Genomic DNA, 20,436 nt, shown 5'->3' with positions numbered 1-20,436 from the left:
CCAAGGTTCTGGAGCCAGGCAGGGCTTAAAGGAAATGGTCAGTTCCGGCCTTACCCTGGGAAGGAGGGCGCCAAGGCTCACATGGGTGTGGTCTGGCCTGGCATCAGAGCCTAAGGTTTCCTTAGGCTCAGGGAATCACATTGATGGTGGGAAATAATGGAACAATGGCGGAAATGTTTTCTAAAAATACCCTTACAAGGAAAGAAGAAAAAGCCTGTATAAAGGAACAATGGCTTGTTTCTACTGGTGTGGTAAATTATAAAGCTGAATGGATTACAGAAAACTCATTCCCAGCACACCTGACATGTGAGAGGTTTTTTTTTTGGGGGGGGGTTTGAGACAGGGCTTCTCTGTGGCTTTGGAGGTTGCCCTGGAATTAGCTCTTGTAGACCAGGTTGATCTCGAACTCACAGAGATCCTTCTGTGTCCCTAGTCCCAAGTGCTGGGACTAAAGGCATGTGCCACCACCTCCTGGCTGAGAGTTTTCTTTTAAAGGAGCAAAGTAGAGAAACCAAGTAGTTCTTGTAGGGAGGCCCCACCCTATGTGAAAAATACAAGGCCAGCTTCAGAGAGACCTGATAGGCAAGCAACCTGAGAGATGGTTAGGTCTCCTCTTGCATAGAATAAGGCTGGGAGCTAACCCAGAGAGAAGTTAGGAAGCAGGTTCTTTGATGCACCCATTTCCTCTCACTTTGAGGCATCTTGGTGAAAGCATCAGAGTGTATCTATTCACATTCAAGTCGTCAGGCTTGAGTGGCACGTTCCTGAAGGGTTGGAGGGCCTAGGTCAGGGTAAGGCAGACAGTGCTCACTCCCATCTGTGGAGTTTCACTGCCCCCTGGAGCCCTTGTTGGCCTTGTCATCCCTTCCACAGTGAGGCCACTGGGTCCTGCTTAGCATCAGATGCCTGCCTCTTGATGCACTTTGGCCCTTGGAAGGTGCCAAGGTTTGTAGCTGGAGAAATAAGGAAGGAATGGAAAGGTCCATGGTCCACAAGGAAGAGCCAGAGCCCCATGTGGCCTGGGCCAACGTTCTCTACATAGTAAGGCAAGGCAACACAGCCAGTGGCCAAGGAGGCTGGGCACACCACAGCAGGTGCTCATCCAAGACCCTATCACTTCCATCTTAGCTACACCCAGAACAGAGACCAAAGAACACAGCAAGTCTGGGAAAACAAGGTTTGTAATACTAGATCATGATATGCTAATAAAATGATTTAGTAGTAAACACTAAATAGATGTGTGTTTGTGGTAGAAAATGTAAAAGAAACAAACATGAGAATCAGCAAATTAACTTTACACAGATACAAATTTCAATAAACTTGTGAACCTCTGTTTCCAGCATTTTCATATGTTTCAACTTAGTTGAAATTTCATGTTTTAATTTCTTAGTTTTCATTATATTTCATTATAAGCATTTTTCTATATTCTCATGGATTGTATTTTTTTTTTCTTTTTGTAGTGTGTGGGATGGAACCCTCACCTCTAGTTTGCTATGCAAACATGCTGCTGTTCACCTAAACTCCAGCGCCAAAACATAATATTGTTTGTTTTATTTTTTTAGAAACAGGATCTTACTCTAGCCTTTCCTATCTCATGGAAGTGCCCACGTTCAGGGAAGTGAGTACAGCCAGGGCCAGTCTTAGCATCCTGGTCTGGAGAGAACATGAGCCAGTCTTTTTAGGTATCAGTCCCCAAGACTGATCAACAGCCTCAGAACTGTTTTTGGTGAGGCCCATTAACCTTGCTTCCTACAACTGTTCTCAGGAAAAATTCAAAGATATATATATATATCTTTTGTATCCAAATTGTAAATCATCTAGATGTTCAATAACAGGAAAAATCTGAGTAGACAAAGTTTATTTCACCCACTATAAAACTTATGGTCCTGCAAGGTTTGGTGATACATATTGGGAATCCCAGAGTTCAGGAAGCAAATCCTAAAGGAACACTGCAAGTTCCAGGCCAGTGTGGGCTATATAGTGAATTTTAGTGAGACTTCTTTTCAAACAACGAAAGAAGAAAGAAATAGCAAGGATGGGAGTGGGAAGCCAGTGTCCTGGGCAGGTTGAAGTGGGAGCTGGCAGAAAGACAAACAGCTGTAGTAAGGGCCTTAGTTTGGATTCAACCCTTACTGATTCTCTTATGGGGTGTTTGAAACTGTATGTCCATAGGTTGAGGCTGGTAGGTACTAAAGGGGGTCCTACTTCCTTCTTTAGAAGAAGAGAGCACATTCTCCCAGCTTCTTTGCCTTTGTATGATTATGTGACCAGGCATGTGAGGGGTGGGTACCCTCTGTTCTTCCCTCTTTCTTCTGGCTGAGTGTGGATATAATGCTAGGAGATTGAGCAGCCACCTAAAAAAAGAAGGGAGGGATGATATTGCCCTGCTGAAGGACTACAGGTCCCAGCTTCCCTTGCAAACTACAGAAGTAATTTCCACCCCTAAAAGGGGCCACCTCCCACTTCCCTCTGCAGGCATTTTGGCCATCCACACATACTAGTGACGAGATGCCCCCCTTGCTCTGAATAAATATGGTCCCACTTAGGGACAGACCAAGCCTCTCTTTCTTTCTGCCTTCTGTCCCTTTACAGCTGCCTTTTAAAATAATCTAATAAAGACCAAATATTTAAGGTGGCAAAACACAGTAAAGAAAATCTGGGTCCTTGATAATTATGAACTGAACATGTTAGTCCTCATTGTCCAACTCCTGACTTCCTGTTTAGCAAAGAAAATACAGAAATGAGCTTAAGCCACTACCATTTCCATCTGTTGCTCATACACTAGTATGTCCTTCTGGGTTGGCCTCATTACTTACACAGTGTGGTTTGAGGGCTTAGCCACCAAGGATTGGAACTCTTTGATAGAATTAACAGGATTAGGTGTGGCCTTGTTGAAGGAAGTTATGTCTCTTGGGATTCTGACTCTTTATCTGCCTTGGCATCAAAATGTAGTTCTCAACTACTGTACCAGTGCCATGATGCCTGCCATGATGATAATGGACTGAAACTCTGAAACTGAATTCGAGCCCCCCAATTAAATGTTTTCTAAGAGTTGCCTTGAGCTGGGCGTTGGAGGTGGACACCTTTAGTCCCAGCACTCGGGAGGCAGAAGCAGTCAGATCTTTGTGAGTTTGAGGCCAGTCTGGTCTACAGATCCAGTCCCAGAACAGGCTCCAAAGCAATACAAACCCTGTCTCCAAAAAAAAAAAAAAAAAAAAAAAAAAAAAAAACAAACAAACCAAAAACCAAAAACCAAAAAAAAAAAAAAAAAAAAAAAAAAACTAAACTAAAACAAACAAAGAAAAGAGTTGCTTTGGTCATGATGTCTCTTCACAGAAATACCACAGTGACTAAAGCACAGTTACACAGTTTGCGCTCTCTCTTTTTCCCTCCTCTGTTTTCTGTTTTGTTTTGGTTTGGTGTTTTATTTCTGATAGATCACAGTTCAGCCCTAGAACCTACTACTGACCCTAAGCAGAAGTAGGGACATGTCATTCTTCCAAGAAACTTGAGCAAACATGCATCAACTCAACACTTGAACTGCAGGAGAGTAATACATGCTGACACAGTGTTGAACAGGTGACATTGGGTTTTTCCTGGCCGCCACCCTCTGCCAGCTCCAGGATCCTCAGGCTACTCCCATGTGTTGCTTACTCTGAGGCTGCCTGTAGCCTTCTCCAGCAGATGCCTCAGTGCGGGCTGCACGGGGTGGGGGTGTGGGGGTGTGGGGGTGTGTGTGTGCGAGGGGGGCTCATGATCTCAGGATCTTCCTGAGATTTACAGCTTCAGGTCACCACAGGTATGTGAGAAGACAGTTCCTTTTGGGACCTGTCTTGCCATCCCCTTGCCCCTTTCCCCTCTATGAAGTCAACAGTACATTTGGAGGGTCAGAAATGAACTCTGCGGACGGATGTCTTGGGGCCAGGTGCTACTGAGTACTTGTCTGTGAAGGTTGTCCATGTCACTGTCTTCTCTGAAAGGCGGGGAGGTGCCATGGACCCCACCTTGGAGCCAATACATCCCTGCAGGGAGGATGCCAGGGAACCCAGGAGAGATCACTAGTGCTTTTCTGCCCTCTTGTCCCACCCTCACCCCTGACAGGAAGGTATTGGGGTTGCTGGACACTGGAAAGGATTTTCTTGGCGGGCCTGATGCTGGCTCCTCCTCAGCACACTTGGACAAGCTATCAGAGGAGAGGGCGGGGCAAATCACACACGGAAGTCAGGTAACAGGCGGCAGCCTGGCAGTCACTCTTATACCTGCCAGCACCAGCATCCAGAGCCCCACGTTGACTCAGGGACCAGCCCCCAGCATGCAGGTAAGCCTGGGTTCTAAAGATACACGCCTTCAGCCCCTACAGCTGTTGCTCTTTCTTGGAAGGTTTGGTGACAGGCAGTTCCCAACAACCTGCCATCCAGGGAGAATATGGTTAGACCTATGAGGCATGACATAGCTTTCTAGCCCGATCTTGGAATTCTGGAGACCCCAGGATTGGGCTCCTATGAGTATGTGAATTAGGGTTTTTCTGCCAGAGTTGTCTGTGCAAGGTGAGGACAGAGATGCTATGGTAGAACCCTCAGACCTGTGGCTAGCACTGAGTGGGAGGGACTATGGGCACTAGGATAGACTGGCCTGGGTAACTGCCATGCTCTCTGGGTCCTGCTCCAGGCAGAGGCCAGCCCTAAAGCTGAACTTGAAGTATAGGTGTAGAGCAGAAGGTGAGATTTGTGTGTGTGTGTGTGTGTGTGTGTGTGTGTGTGTGTGTGTGTGTATTGGGGGGTACTTTTTAGAAAACATCATTTTCCCTTTTGTCAACTGAAAAGGTTACCTGTGGCAGAGGCCAGCACTGACATCCCCAGGGAGGAGGAAAGGGCGAGGCAGAGAGTGAAACTAACTTCCCACTCAGGCCCAGGTCTCCCGGTGTGGGCTGTATGGGTGGCTGCTGCCTCTGCTTTTACTCAGTCCTCTCACTGGGCCTTCTAGAACCCAGCTATGAGCTGTTCAAGCCAACTCATAAACACCCCTTAGCCTGATTCCAGTGCCCCCTTGCCAGCCTCTTTTCCAAGCTGGTGATAGAAAGGGAGAGCATAAGCCTTTTAAAGTACCTACAGGACTTGGTAGTCCCAGCTCCTGGTGGGATCTGAGCTTGCCCTCCACTGTCTAAGTCTCTTCCATGGTTCTCCTTTGTTTATGTTGGAGTCTAAGAACCCTTCCGTGATCTGGCTTCTGTAAACTTTTAGTCTCACCTGGTAGCTCTGTCCTTGCCCTTTATATTCCTGCGAAGTTGACTGAGTCACCAGGAATAGTGACTACCAAGTTCCCAGGGGTGCTGAGGACTGTGTCCTGTCAGGACATGCATGTGGAGGTCAGAGGACAACTCTTTGGAGTCAGTTCTCTCCTTTGACCATGGGTCCTAGGCTTGCTGGCAGGTGCTTCTACGTGCTGAGGTATTTCACTGGTCCAGGACTGAGTTCTTGAGAGCAATAGCTATTACATCCTTTGAGGTGGTAAGGACTGAGTCTCTGAAGGGCTGAGAACTGAGTAAAAATTCCAAGTGCAACCTGCCTCTCAGGACTAATCCACATGCATTGCCCTCTCTCAGAAATACTGCTCCAACCCCTTTTCCCCTCTTGCTAATCTCTTGCCTTATGAGGTAAAGATTGGGACCACCAATTCTCCCACCAGGTAGACGTGACTCCAGTCCCTATGTGCACCCACACTGTGCACTGCTCTCCAGGCCTCAGCTCTGAGAACACAGAACAAATTGACTGTTTAGTGTCTAGGGATGAGCAGATGGGCTGGCACACAAAAGGAGGGACTGATGGGAGACAGCCAGTTACAGACAGCTGCAAGGAAAGAGACAGAGGCCTCAGGAGATCCTAGGAAGCAGAGATGGTGCCCAGAAAGGCAGTGGGAAAACAGAACCTTTCCCACTGATGTGGCCTTTGTGTGGATCCCCCTGTGGAAAATGAAACTGAAGACTGTGGTAGGCCTCAGAGCATTAACAAGGGAGGTTGACATGATCTTAGGGTAAGGTGGGCCACAGAGGGAGTGGGAAGTGAGGTTCGCATGTCTTTTGTGTATGGCTGGGATGCAGTCATGTGTGTATACTGTATACCCCCAGGTCAGGCTTGCTTTGGAGAGGATGGCAGCTGTATGCACAACTGTCCCTTCTGCCTGCACTGACCAGGAGGGCTGAGAGGAGATGGGCAGTAGGGAGCAGGATCACCCAGCTCTTGCTCCCTGCATTTCTGATCCTTCAAAAGGAGGGCTCCTTAGATGCTATGGTGTTCCACTCACTGGAGGGGTGGCCTATGTCCATAACAAGGAGCTAGGGGTCTTAGCTCAGCCCTGAACCCTGAGCCCCAGTCCACTGTGTGTGGCCTGTAGGACTGGGGGTGGGAAGGAATTCGGAAAATGGCAGGAACCTTAGTGCCTAGGCATGTGACTTCCTCACTCCTTTCCTGTCCGTGTATGTTGTCAAGGTTCTTTGTTGCAGAGGTGTTATCCTATAGGTGAAGAAACTGAGTCTCTGAGAGGGCTGATCCCATCAGAGGTGGGGTGTCTGTCTGCCTGAGCTTGAACCCTAGTCTGGCTATATATGAGAAGGTTGGGACAGAAGGTCCATGGCCCCAGCTGAGTGTATGGGGACAGCCCTGTCCCTACCTTGGGTATCCTGGAGTTTCATTAGCCCAATGGGTTAGGACCCAGAGGTTTTGAATATTTCAGGGACATTGAGGAAGCTGCTGGGTGGACATAAAGATAGCTTCACCAGCTGGTTCTACCATGAACAACCCAAGGGTATCATCATCCACTGGGGATCAGAAAGATGTGACCCTGTACACACTGGTCCTGGGCTGCCTGACCTTGAAATCTGGATGCTGTGGCTGTGGATGGGTTGGTAAACCCAGTATGCATGAATGCAGAACTTAGTGACTGGCCTTATCTTCCTGTAGGCTGGAATGGATGAACCGGGACTATCTAGGGACTCTCTGGCCTAGCTGATAGATTGGTCACTGTTCCTGTGCTATGGTGGCAGCTAAAATCTGGTACAGCCCTCAGCTATGTAAATATTGCTTTGCCATATATGTATAAATAGTGGTCCTGCCCAGAGTGGCATCATCTTACACTGGCTGAAGTGACATCTCCAGCCCCATGAGGCTCCAGGTAATTGTGCCAAAGCTACACACATCTCTAGTGGGAAGGGGCTTTCTAATCTAATTTTTGGGCTGACTATAGACAACCTTCAAAGATATACTCCTCTTCCTAGGATCCCTCTCAGTTTGGATTCCAAAGACCTACAGGTTCCTGATTTCTGTCCTAGGTCTTATCTCCACTCTTTATTCCATACATTCTAACTCTTTGGTCTCATGCTGATGATTGTGGTTTATGGAAAGGGAAGTCATGAGAGGATGTCTGTCCTGGTCCAAAGTCAAACACATTTCACTCACCAGTTCATCCCACATGATGCTTGCTATGAGCCCTTGTGGTGGGTGGATTACTAGGCTGGGTGCCAGGGACATAAGGGTCCCCTGGCTAACTATCCTGTTGGTTGAGATGTCACCTTCTCAAGTTGAGACATGGGTGCTCATCCTGTCTTGCAGCTCTAGGTATAGGTTTCTCTCCTGGAGAAGTTTCAATCACTGTCCACAATACCTGGGTACAGGTGTCTGTGGGCAGTGGATGGGAAGCCAAGAGATCCTAGGAGTCTGGGCAATGTTGTCAGAGGAGGGAGGGTGGGAGCAGACAGAAATGCTCCCTTGAGAGCCCAGGTGGATGGGGAAGTATATCACATAGGATGCATGCAAGAAGGGAGATGAAGTTCTGAGGCCTGTACTCCCTCCAGCAGCTAGATGGAGATGCAGGTAGGGGCAACACCAGCTCATCCTGAAACCAGAAGCTCCTTGGGTTTATGTGAGTGTGTGTCTGTGCACTTACAGGGGTACAGTAGGATGTGGACTCAGCAGCAAGACAGACAAAACAAAGCACCTTAGGTTAAATTGCATTTCAGATAAACAATTTTCCCTCTCAGTATAAGTATACCCATGCAACACTGGGATATACTTAAAAACAAACAAACAAAACCACTTCATTTTGTTTTGCTTTGAGACAAGGTCTTGCTAGGTAGATCAGGCTGGCCACAAACTCACTACAACCCTCCCAATTGCTGGCATGTGCTACCATGCCCATTGCAAAGCCTGTTTGTCTATCTGAAATTCCTACATAACTGAGTGGCCTGTATTTTATCTGGCAGCTGGCCTGTTGGAGCAGTATGGTAAGACTGTGGAGGAGGTAGGAGGAATGTGTTTGGGCAGAGGAAGCAGGAGCTAGACCTGGCATTGGGGAGACTTCAGGGATAGGGATGGTAAGATGCAGTGTGAGGGTAGAGGGTCATGGGATATGAGAAGAGCATCCCAACCTGCTGGACACCCAGAGAAACAGCTTCATTTGATCCAGGTGCCTAGAAGGCACTGAGTGTACCTGCTTCCCAGACTCTAGAGCCACACGGTCCTTGTCACTCTGGATTCTCTCTGGAATCCCTCCATCATGCCCTGTGTGTTGCTCTTAGGGACATGGACAGGACTGTGTCACCCATGAGCACAGAGACAAAGGACACATCATGCATTACAAAACTGGCATCCTCAACATCTACCAAATGCTGTCTCTTTAGCCAGTGTATCTGCCCAATCACCTCCTCCCTCGACCTTTACTCCATCAGGTTCGGGAAAGTGCAACCTGCTCCAACCTGCCTGGCAGCCCCCACCTCCCCAATTTTCCCTCCCTGCTTCCTATAGCCCACACCCTCAGGAAGAAGCCTCAACTGCCACCTAACTTCAGTCCTCAGGCACCTTGTTTGTCTCAAGTAAATGAAGTCCTAAGAACCCAAGACCCAGCATGCACTGAGACAGAGACCACAGCACCCATTGCCCTGACTCTGCTCCCTCCCTTGGTAGTGTAGTTTTGGTTTTTGCCTTTTGTTTTTTGTTTTGATTTTTTTTTGAGACAGGGTTTCTCTATGTAGCCTTGGCTGTCCTGGAACTCCACTCTGTAGACCAGGCTAATGACAAACTCATAGAGATCTGCGTGCCTCTGCCTCCTGAGTGCTAGGTTAAAGATGTGCCACCACCAGCTGGTAGTGTAGTTTTATTACATCTGTAAGTTTTCCTAAAAATGTACCACTTTACTTGTGAGGCTGAGGCAGGAAGATGAAAAACTCAAGACCAGCCTGGGAGTCATATTAGAACCTATTTAAGAAAAACAAACAAAAACCCAGGCATAGTGTCCTGTACCTGTAATTCTAGCACTCAGAAAGTAGAGGCACAATGACCAAAACTTCAAGGTCATCCTCCCTCTTAGCCAATTTGAGGCCTGGGTCAAAACATAAAAACCAAACAAACTGGTTTGGGTATGTAGCTCAATTAGAAAGCCTGCCTAGTGCACATGAGACCCTGAATTCAATCCCATTTACCACACAAACTAGGCTTGGCAATGTCTGTCAGTAATTCCAGGGCGGGGGACATAGCAGCATGAGGATTAGCAGTTCAAGGCCATCCTTGGCTACTTAGTGAAGTTAAATCAATCTGGGCTATATGAAACTTTTATTTTGAAAAATAAAACAAAATTGCAGCAGACATGGGTTCAATTTTCAGCACCCACACAATGGCTCACAGCCACCTGTAACTCCTGTTCCAGAGGATCTTCTTACCTCCCCGGGACCAGGCACACACGTGGCAAACAGGCATACATGTACAATAAAAAAAAATAAAGATATAAAAATTAAACAAAGAAAAATAGGACCAAGTGTACTGGTATGCACTTTTAATCCCAGAACTGTGTAGGCAGAGGAGATGGATCTCTGAGTTCAAGGCCAGCCTGCTCTACAAAATGAGTTCCAGCCTAGCTAGGCTACAAAATGAGACCCTGCCGGGGGGGGGGGGGGGGGGGCGAAAAAGAAAAAAAGGAAAAGGAGAAATGGATCAGTGGTTAAGAGCACTCACTGGTTGCTTTTCCAGAGGACCCACATAGTGGCTCACAACCTTCTGTAACTCCAGCTCCAGCTCTTCTGGCTACTATGGGCACCAGGGTCAAACACAGTGCACAGACAAACATGCAGACCAAACACCCATACACACAAAATAAATAAAAAAATTAAAAAGCACAGATTTATTGTTACTTGCATATATATATATATATGTATATATGTATATATGTATGTATGTATATATGCTAGGGACTGATTAAGAGCACTGGCTGCTCTTCCAGAGGACACTGGTTCAATTTCAGGCACCCACATTCATCACCCTCTGTAACTCCTCTGGTTCTTCTGTATTACCTACCCAGTTCCAGAAAATCTGATGCCATGGGCACCAGGCAGACAAATGGTACATAGACTTAGCTGGCAAAAATGCAAACAAAATACCTATTCTTTGCACATTTTTTTAAAAAAGGATGTCATGGTAGATGTAGATCCTTAAGGTTTTGTTTTGCTTTTTTTCTTTTCTTAAAAACAAACTTGTTTGAGAGTTTGGTTAGCAATAGAGCCAGAAGGGCATTCTGGTGTCCCCCAGCCCTTCTAATGAAGCTAATGCTTCCCATGATTAAGCACAGGTCACACCTGCGCTGCCCAGCACTTCCAGTCACACACCCTTGTGTCTTGTCACTATTCACCTATTCTTGGCAGTCAGGATTCTGTGTGGCATTTAGTCACCATCTTCTTACTTCCCTTTAAGACACTTCTTCCCCTTGTCTTGGTGACATGACTCCTGGACTCTTGTCACATGAACTTCTCTGAGGACCTACAGTGGGATGGGTTATAGGCTTCAGGCAGCAGGACTGTCACTCACTTCCACATCCTCTTGTGCATCCCTGATTCCCAGGGATATAAGGGGCAACCACAACCTTCCTCATATGGATTGGAGTGATACTGGTGCCCACTGTGTTTCCCATGGCCGCAGCTTTCTCTAGGCATTAAGCTTAGCCTACAGTGGGGGAGAGATGTAAGCCTGTCTCCCAGAAGATCTGGGATCCTCACTGTGGTCCAATAGAGAACAAGTCAGAAAAACCTCCAATCCTCCCGATTCCACTTGTGGTTCTCAGTGATAGGGAATATGCCTGTCTTGAGGTTCTAGTCTGTGTCCTCAAGGATGACCAGGTCACAGTACTGCCCAGTTAAAAACCCAGTGCAAATTGTTCCCCAGGTTTGTGTGAACCACCAGCAGGACACAAGTACATCCTGATGTCCCCTGGGTCATCTTCAGACTCCTAAAATGTGTGCAGCTGGTGTGTTCTGGCCCTCTGACCTGCCACTTGGTTGCCATGTCTTCATCCATCAGGTGTTCACTGCAACTCCCTTCAGTGACACCCCTGTGAGCCACTGTCTGCCATGGAGGAATGGGGCTGCCTGACTTTCCTTAAAGCCCTGAAGGAACGCCTTGGTGTTCCCACACAGACTATGCCAGTTCTGTTGTCACCTCCTGCTACCTTGTGACATCCTCAGCCTCACCTCCACCAGGAATGACCTATTTGCCAACTAGTTTCTGGTAGACCAGTCCCCAGCTTGGTACAGAGTGGGGAGTCTTGCTTCTTTGTGTACCTGCTCAGAGAGTGTGGGAAGAGGCTTGTGAGGGGCTTACATGCTCATCTCCCTGGTTTTCTCTGTTCCCCAGGGTGATGAGAGCCTCCAGATCTTGGTGGGGTCAGAAGGGGACAACTTGCCACTGATGGAAATCGGAACTTGTAGGGTGAGTCTGATCAGACCTCCTAGGCTTTGTTCCACCGACCCCTTGCCTACTCTGATTTCTGGCTTGGTTATGGTCCTACTCCTCCCACACCATGTCCTATTCTGGGTTCCTGCCCCACACCTTTCCCATTCCTGTGTCATGCACTGGGTTCCACATCGACATTTCCTCTTATCTGTGTCAGTGCTCTGTTTCTTCCCTATACCGTTTTGCTCCAGCTCGAGGCCTTTCATCAATGGGACTGTGTCCTGGTGGCTGATCTCCAGACACAGAAAATCCAGAAGCAGGTTCAGAGGCAACAGCAGTTCCTGGAGAAACTTGAGAGCAAGGGCTTCCACTTCAAGGTGGGCTAGTTTGCATCAGGGGCCAAATCATGGACCAGAGAGACAAGGGGAAAGCCATGTCATATGCCCCAGGAACAGGGGACAGGATAGTGGCTGTGGATGAGTTGCTTTCCTTGTGGCTTTCAAGATGATAAAGGACCAGAAGAAGGTGTTCTTTGGGATCCGAGCTGACAGTGGCATCTTTGACCTGTACCGGACTCTTCTCATGAAGCCTGAAGATCCTGGCCCCAGAACCAAACTGAGCAATATGAACTCCATCCCAGCTACAACAAGGTGAGGATGTATCCAGAACCTAGCCAGGAGAACTCTTGCCCCATGTCCAGGCAGAACATGGGCCACATCCCACCCAAGGTAGGACAACACATACAGTCTTAGTGTGGATGTCACAGGGGATCAGACCCCACTCTTTGAGCAAGGCTCTGTGCCCCAGTTCTCATTTTGATATAGTAATAATGACAGCTTGTACCAGGCTTTTTCTTTTAGGCCACCAACCAACTCCCAGATCATAGTATGGAGACATTATTAGTTTTGAATGCTCCGCCTAGCTTAGGCTCATTTCTGGCTAGCTCTTTTAACTTAAATGAACCTGTTTCTCTTTATCTATCCTTTGCCTCATGGCCTTATACCTTTCATTCCTTCTGTGTATCTTACTTTCACTGCTTCTCATGTCTGTCTGGCTGCCTGACTTCTGGCCCTGGGCATCTCCTTTGTTCTTCTCCCCCACACCTAGATTTCTCCTTTTTTCTTTTTGGTTTTTCGAGACAGGGTTTCTCTGTATTGCTTTTGGAGCCTGTCCTGGAACTCACTCTGTAGATCAGGCTGATCTTGAGTGTTGGGATTACAGGCATGTGCCACCAATGCTCGGTGATTTCTCCTTATTCTCTCTGCCTGCCATCCTCACTTCTCCTTTCTTTGTCTAGCTGTTGGCTGTTTAGCTCTTTATTAGACCAATCTGGTGCCTTAGATAGGCAAGGTGAAACAATGCAACACATCTGTACATAAGTAAGCACACATCCTTATATTGTTAAATGCAGTGTAAACAAATGTGACCCATCTTTGCTCAGTTAAAATAATATTTCACAACAGCTCACTTCTTGACACCTCATGAAAACTACTTGTTGTGGTCCTTGAGTCAGAGCCAGCGGTGAAGTGAGCAGATATCCCCTCCAGACTCTGAGGTCTTTATCTCCCATAGATCCCTTCCTCATCAGATCAAAATCCCCTCTCTGGACATCTGGTCCTGACATCTGACAAGGAGAGCTTCCTGTGTTCCCAGTTCCTGTGCTCCTGCACAATTTTTTTTTTTTTTTTTTTTTTTGGTGCTAAGGAGGAATGAGGGGAAGTTAGAAGAGTAGAGACACCTTGCTGGGGATGAAGAAAGACAGACTCATGGGCAGGGGATGCTTTCCATGTGGTCACAAGATGACTGTATCTCAGACACTTAGGATGTGTCTGAGTATGGCTCTACAAATGCCTGTGGAGCCTTGGGCAAGTTACCCTACCCTCTGAACATCAGTTTCCACATAAGCAGAATGATTTATAACCATGTAAGAGAGTTTGTGCACATAAACACTCAGTGTGTGCAGGCAAGAGTGGTCAATGATGGGGGCTCCCAGCCCTGAACCTTGGAGAGATGTGGAACCCTGAGAATAAGGACATGACCCTGTCCTGGAGGCCAGGCAGACATGACCCAAGCAGGCCTTCAGGGTGACTTATGGACTCTGGGTTCTGGTCATTATTGGTGGAGTGCCTCTTCTAGAACAGAGAAGGCCTGAATGTGTGGAGAACAGGGCCTTAAGGGGCAGGGTCCACTAGGCTAGCATGAGGCCATTCTGATCCTCAGACTCTTGGGTTTCAGAATTCGAATTGTGAGTTTTGTCGTGAACAACAAGATGAAACCTGGTGGTGAGCACAGATTGGCAGGTGGCCTAGAAGGGTGCTGCCATGGGCTGGACTCTACTACCCTCCATTGCTTTCTGACTGAGGCTCCCTGTAACCCCTAGACACCTTCGAGGATCTGGTGAAAGATGGGGTTTTTGAGACCATGTTTCCTCTGCACGAGGTGAGGGGTGACAAGTTCAGAATGGGCCCGAGGGTGGGAACCTGAGGTAGGAAGCCAAGCTCTCATTGTCTCCTGTGACACAGGGGGAAAAAGACCTGCAGAAAAAATGGGCCCGATGGAGAAACATGTTCCGGAAACAGCCGATTGATGACATTAGGTAATACCACACCAAGCAGCTCACCTGTGGGCCACAGATATGTCTGTGCTCAAACCAGATAACCTGTGGCCCAGCAAATCCAGTCCTAAGTGACAGATACAGTCCCCACTTACACTGACACTAGCAGTGCCCTCCCTCATACCCTATCCTCATATGCCTGTACCCTCCCAGGTACTGAGGCCAGTGGGGAGGGTGGCCTTGATGGGGAAGCTTTCCCACAGGAACTACTTTGGCGAGAAGGTGGCTCTGTATTTCGCCTGGCTTGGCTGGTACACCTACATGCTGGTGCCTGCTGCTGTGGTGGGCCTCATCATCTTTCTGAGTGGTTTTGCCCTGTTTGATTCCAGCCAGATCAGGTGGGTTGGTGCTTGAGGCCTGCAGTCTTATGGGCCAGCAATGCAAGTGGGAGTCTGGGTGGACCCTGCACTTGAGAATCACTGGTTTTGTCTCATTACTCACAGCAAAGAGATCTGTGGGGCCAAGGACATCTTCATGTGCCCCCTTGGTGACAATAGTCGCAGATACCAGCCGCTCTCAGAATTGTGCACTTTTGCGAAGGTTTGATGCTACTGGAATCTTTCTAGGGCTTATGCAAGGGTTGGTCCAGTATGTCCAACTAGAAGTGGGGAAGACAAGGTACCTGGATGCCCTAAAGAGCCAGGCTCTCCCATCCCTACTGGGGGATGTGGGTAGGAGGCACAGCGTGAAGCCCTTCTGCTCCTGCCCTCAGCTCACTCATCTCTTTGACAACGATGGCACTGTGCTGTTTGCCATCTTCATGGCTCTGTGGGGTGAGTTGCTGCTGGGCATCCCTGGAGGGGCCTAGGGCCAGCCGACCTGAGCTATTCGGCCACCCTGGCTTGCCCCAGGTGTACTGTGACACTCCCCTGTGCTCACTGCAGCCACAGTGTTTCTGGAGATCTGGAAGCGACAGCGTGCCCGTGTGGTCCTGCACTGGGACTTGTATGGATGGGATGAGGAAGAGGTAAGATGAGGCCATCAGTATCACAGTTGCTCGTTTCTGATCTCCCACATGGCCCATACCTGTATCCTTGTATCTGAGGTGTGTCTGCTCACCTTCCTAGGAAGAGATGGCCCTTGAGCTCATTAACTATCCAGAGTACAAGCTGAGAACACATCATCATTCCTACCTGAGCAGCACTATCATCCTGATCCTGTCCCTGTTCATGGTACTTCTGGGAACCGTGGTAAGGGCTGGAGACCCAACCATCCCTACCCTTCATGGCCACCACCAACCCTTTGCAGATCTGCTTCATGATTGGCATGGCCCATGTGCTGGTTGTCTACCGTGTGCTGGCCGCTGCTCTCTTCAGCAGCCTCCTAGAGCAGCAGGTGACTACTGTCGTGGTAGTGACTGGAGCTGTGGTACACTATGTAATCATCGTCATCATGACTAAGGTAGAGGTCAGGCAGGGAGAGCCCAGGCAGGGAGAGCTCGACTGAAATTTTCTAGGCAAGTCCCACTTGATTCATTCTTTCCTCAGGTCAACAAATGTGTAGCCCTGAAGCTTTGTAACTTTGGTGAGAAAAGGCCAGCCTCTCTCTGGGAGCTGGGGAGGACTCAGGGCTGAGAGTCATAGAGCTGTGACCAGGCATGGGGTGGGGGCTCCCTGCTCTTCTGGGACCTCCCACTTGAGAGGTGTAGGTCATGCTGTCCTATTGGTCTAGGGAAAGACAGGATGGCCATATCTCATTCCAGAGGATCCCAGGACATTTTCAGAGCGAGAGAGCAAGTTCACTGTCAAGTTTTTCATCTTGCAGTTCTTTGCGCACTTCTCCTCTCTCATCTACATCGCCTTCATTCTGGGCAGGTATGCCCCCACTGACCGACACGCCCATCGTCCACCCCAGTCCCTAGTCCCTTCAGCCTTAGCCCTCCTGGCTTGTTTCTTGCTTTTAAAATGGCCAGATCTCAGTCACACACCTTTAATCTCAACACAGGGGGTTGGGGGCAGAGGTAGGTGGATCCCTGTGAGTTTAAGGCCAGCTTGGTCTACATAACAAGCTCCAGAAGCCAAGACTAAGTAGAGAGACTCTGTCTCAAAAAACTAAATAAGGTAAATAAATAAATGTGAGAAATAAATAAAAGTGACCAGATCTTGAGGCTGGCACTATAGCTCAGTTGTTGGAGTGCCTGTGTAGTATGAATGACTTCTAGCACCACATAAACTGCATGTGGTGGCATACTCCTGTAATTTCAGGGCTTAATAATTGGAGGCAGGAGTGAGTTTTTGGTCAACCTGGGCTACATAAGACCCTCAGTTAAAGAAGGAGAGAAAGAGAGAAAAGACAGGAAGAACGAAAGAAAGAAAGACAGCTAGCAAGCTTGCTTGGGCAGCATATATACCAAAAAAAAAAAAAAAAAAAAAAAAAAATTGGAACAATACAGAGAAGATTAGCATGGTCCCTGTACAAGGATGACATTCAAATTTGTGAAGTATTTCATATTAAAAAAAAAAAAAAACCAAGAGCCAGGTGGTGGTGTATGCCTTTAATTTCAGCACTCAGGAGGCAGAGGCAGGTGGATTTCTGTGAGTTCCAGGCCAGCCTGGTCTTCTCAGCTTCATTACAGGTCTTGATTTTCTCCCTAGGATCAATGGTCACCCTGGGAAGTCCACACGCCTGGCTGGCCTGTGGAAGCTAGAGGAGGTCAGTCTCTCCTAAGACCCCACTGCTTAGTTCCTGAATCCCTCTCCTTCCTCGAGCTCCGTCCCTGACCTTCACATTGGCCCCACAGTGCCATCTCAGCGGCTGCATGATGGACCTGTTCATCCAGATGGCCATCATCATGGGGCTGAAACAAACCCTGAGCAACTGTGTCGAGTACCTGTGCCCGTGAGGATCTCGTCCCACCCCACTCCAGCCTCCTGCACTGCCTGTCCCTGTGCCCCGCTGTCTTTCTGTATTAGTCACACACTCTTGGTGCCCACAGGTGGTTGGCCCATAAATGCCGCTTAATGCGGGCTTATGAACACGGTCATGAGTCCAAAGACCCAGAACTGGAAGAGTGGCAGCGTAACTACCGCATGAATCCAGTCAACACCTTCAGCCTGTTTGATGAATTCATGGAGATGAGTGCGTAATGTTCCAGTGGGCTGAGCAGATGGGGTGGGTATGCAGGGTGAAAAGTGGATGGTGGCTGTCCTGGACCCAGGGTGACATTTCCACCCCACAGTGATCCAATATGGCTTCACCACCATCTTTGTGGCCGCCTTCCCACTGGCACCACTGTTGGCACTCTTCAGCAACCTTGTGGAGATTCGCCTGGACGCCATCAAGATGGTCAGACTACAGCGGCGCCTGGTTCCTCGCAAGGCTAAGGACATAGGTCAGAGGGCACACAAAGTGTACAGTGGAGAAGAGTCAGGGCATCGGGAGGAGCAACTTCCAACCCTGGGGTTTTTTACCAGTCAGTGAGTGCCAGGCCAACTTGTGATAGCTGGGGCCCCTCCCCCTTACTCCAGAGACAGTCCCTAGGTGTTCCAGATATGGGGACTAAACCTCATGGGCTCAAACCCTAGAAAAAGGTGGGCTAGAGTACACCTGACAAGGCCCTCCCCTGAGCCTCCAGCATGTGGCTGAAGATTTTGCAACCTCCAAGGGAACCTATGGAAGAGCTGGAGTCTGATCACATAGGAGGGAACAGAGCCCAAAGTCTCAGTCATCCTGACTTTCCATAGTGAGAATGGGGTTTAGCTGCTACACGTGGGAGGAGCATTAGGAAGACCTATAGGCCAGGGCCCAGGGTTAGGAATCCCCACCTGGGTGGGGTTCAGGAAGAGTGGGGTTGGGGAAACCTGAGTCCTTCACTGCTCACATCAAGGAGAAGAGGGCACAGCCACATCATGTCTATCATAGCTGGGGACTTTCTTGTAGATAATTTTGGTCCACATGGCAACAATGGGGCCATGAACAGAGTTGTCACAAGGTTTCTTGAGCAATCAGGCTCTAAGCTTTTAGGGTGGGAGACTACCAATGATCAAGACTGGCTGCTTCACTTCCCTACTGTGGTTTAGGGACCTGGCTGCAGGTACTGGAGACCATTGGAGTGCTGGCTGTCATTGCCAATGGGATGGTCATCGCCTTCACCTCTGAGTTCATCCCCAGAGTAGTCTACAAGTACCGCTATGGCCCATGTGGACAGAACAGGAACTTCACTGAAGAGTAAGGCATTAAACTGTCAAGCCCCCCCCCCCCAGACTGGCTCTTCCAGTTAACCCCTTGGAGCCTAGATCTGGGGCTCTCCTGAGTATATCTGGGTGCTTCCAGGGCTATCTGGGCTGGGACTCAGCTACTCCTTAAACTGTCTACACAACTTACATACCTTGGCTAGATCCCAGGAATAACTGATGGACCTTTGTAGGGAGAGAAGGGCCAGGCCCATTTGGTAATGAGCAGGAAGTACCTAAACGGCTTTCCTGAAAAGTTATACACCTCTGTCTTGCTTCTGGCGTGGGAAGGCAGAGCACAGATGTGTCTGGCTCCCACTGCACCTCCAGACTGGGACTCTTTGCATCAGCCTTAGGAGTATTCTTCCCGCCTGGGAGGGAAGACAGTTGGTGGCCCCTCAGCCTCTTTCACCCCCTCCCAAGTGTAGTCTTGTGCTTGGACAGCAGGCCTTTTCTCATGAAGGGAAATGGAGAAGGCCTTCCATGGTGTGCCCTCCTCCTTGTGCCCCCTAGATGTAGGTGAGTTCTTAGGAGGGACCTCAGGCCATGAGTGTCCCACACATCTCTCTCCCCAGCTGCCTCAAGGGCTATGTCAACCACAGCTTGTCTGTCTTCTACACCAAAGACTTCCAGGACCATGGCAGGATGGAAGGCCAAGAAAATGTGACTGTGTGCAGGTTTGGAACCTCTTATCCCCCCATAAATGCCTTTTAAATTTCTGATTCCTGACTTTAGGGACTTCCCTACCCCAGGTACCGGGACTACCGAAACGACCGTGGCTACAACTTCTCTGAGCAGTTCTGGTTCATTCTGGCCATCCGGCTGGCCTTTGTCATCCTCTTTGAGGTGGGTAGGATTGTGAAAGAGAGTCTAAGTAAAGGCAGGTCTCTCACTTTTCTATCTCAGCCCCCAAATCCTAAAGGTTCTTTTTGGCCACTGATCTTGCTGGACCCATTTCCTCCCTCCTGCCCCCAGCATGTCGCCTTATGCATCAAGCTCATTGCTGCATGGTTTGTGCCCGATGTGCCCCAGTCAGTGAAGAACAAGGTTTTGGAGGAGAAGTACCGGATACTTCGGGAGAAAATGTGGTAGGGATGCAGTGGCTTACTTGGCTGGGGGTAGGTTTATGTCTGGGGACAGGCCTGGCCTCTGATACATACCAACTTCATTCTTCCTGCAGCTTCAGTTCTAGGAGCACAGATGTATAGAAAACTTGGGGCAGGTGGAGAAATGCTGACGTCCAGGAGCCTGGACTAGGAAGGATTCCCCATCTCTACAGCTTGCCCCATCCATGACAATGTGCATCCATGTATTGAAGGAGGCTGTAAAATGGCCCGTGTATATGTAGGGTCCTGGGTGGTCTACATATATGTCAGTGAATGAAGATCATAGGAGGCCCTTGAATATATGTAGGTTTCATGTATATATGTTAACCAAGGGAGTCTCTTGTACATGTTGGGGGTTGCTGGAATTCCATGTATATTTATGGTATTTATGAACAGCACAGATGTGCATGTGGGGTTTGCTCCAACTTTCCTAGGGTTCAAATGTGTCACAGACTTGACTTGAAACTCTTGAGTGGCCCTGGTACCCATAGAACTTCAGTCTGCTTATATATAAGATCCTATTGCAGTAAAATTAGCCCAAGTTCTATGGACCTTCTGGCTTCTGGGCCCCAGATCATGCTCTGTGGCCTCCTGCTTGGTGGCACCTCCCCCCCCCCCCATTAGCTGGATTCCTCACCACCGGTAAAACTTTTTACAAATGAAATAAACCTGTGTGTATTGATTTCTGAGCCTCATGATGTAGATCCATTTTCTTTCTTTTCTTTTATTTTCTCTTTTCTTTTCTTTTTTGGTTTTTTCCAGATAGGGCTTCTCTGTATTGCTTTGGAGCCTGTCCTGGAACTAGCTTTGTAGCCCAGAGGCTGGCCTCGAACTCTGCC

At 48.6% G+C, this 20,436-nt stretch overlaps 1 protein-coding gene and 1 pseudogene across 1 annotated transcript; both read left to right on the top strand.

Annotated features, from left to right (window-relative positions):
- Positions 1–4,228: 4,228 nt before the first annotated feature.
- Ano9 (anoctamin 9) lies at positions 4,229–20,286 on the top strand. Its single transcript, XM_051193322.1, has 24 exons — positions 4,229–4,318; positions 11,667–11,741; positions 11,957–12,082; positions 12,210–12,355; positions 13,941–13,987; positions 14,086–14,144; positions 14,228–14,301; positions 14,523–14,657; positions 14,763–14,859; positions 15,032–15,092; positions 15,204–15,286; positions 15,387–15,491; positions 15,568–15,720; positions 15,807–15,843; positions 16,022–16,133; positions 16,914–16,971; positions 17,060–17,157; positions 17,255–17,397; positions 17,498–17,650; positions 18,339–18,486; positions 19,067–19,168; positions 19,244–19,337; positions 19,467–19,579; positions 19,672–20,286. The coding sequence occupies exons 1-24, from the start codon at positions 4,313–4,315 to the stop codon at positions 19,697–19,699; spliced, it is 2,253 nt and encodes a 750-aa protein (XP_051049279.1). The 5' UTR covers positions 4,229–4,312; the 3' UTR covers positions 19,700–20,286.
- Positions 16,689–16,774, top strand: LOC127228993 (uncharacterized; annotated as a pseudogene).
- Positions 20,287–20,436: the final 150 nt, after the last annotated feature.

This window comes from Phodopus roborovskii, unplaced genomic scaffold (assembly GCF_943737965.1).
Source record: "Phodopus roborovskii unplaced genomic scaffold, PHOROB, whole genome shotgun sequence".
In the NCBI taxonomy this organism is placed as follows: domain Eukaryota; kingdom Metazoa; phylum Chordata; class Mammalia; order Rodentia; family Cricetidae; genus Phodopus; species Phodopus roborovskii.
This window is presented reverse-complemented; position numbering and strand designations above follow the sequence as displayed.

What these genes read in the sequence shown, in the direction of transcription:
- Ano9 (XM_051193322.1), top strand. An exon ending in ATGGATGGGATGAGGAAGAG is followed by an intron (nt 15,287 to 15,386) that starts GTAAGATGAGGC and finishes TCACCTTCCTAG; the next exon opens with GAAGAGATGGCCCTTGAGCT. An exon ending in TGATCCTGTCCCTGTTCATG is followed by an intron (nt 15,492 to 15,567) that starts GTACTTCTGGGA and finishes AACCCTTTGCAG; the next exon opens with ATCTGCTTCATGATTGGCAT.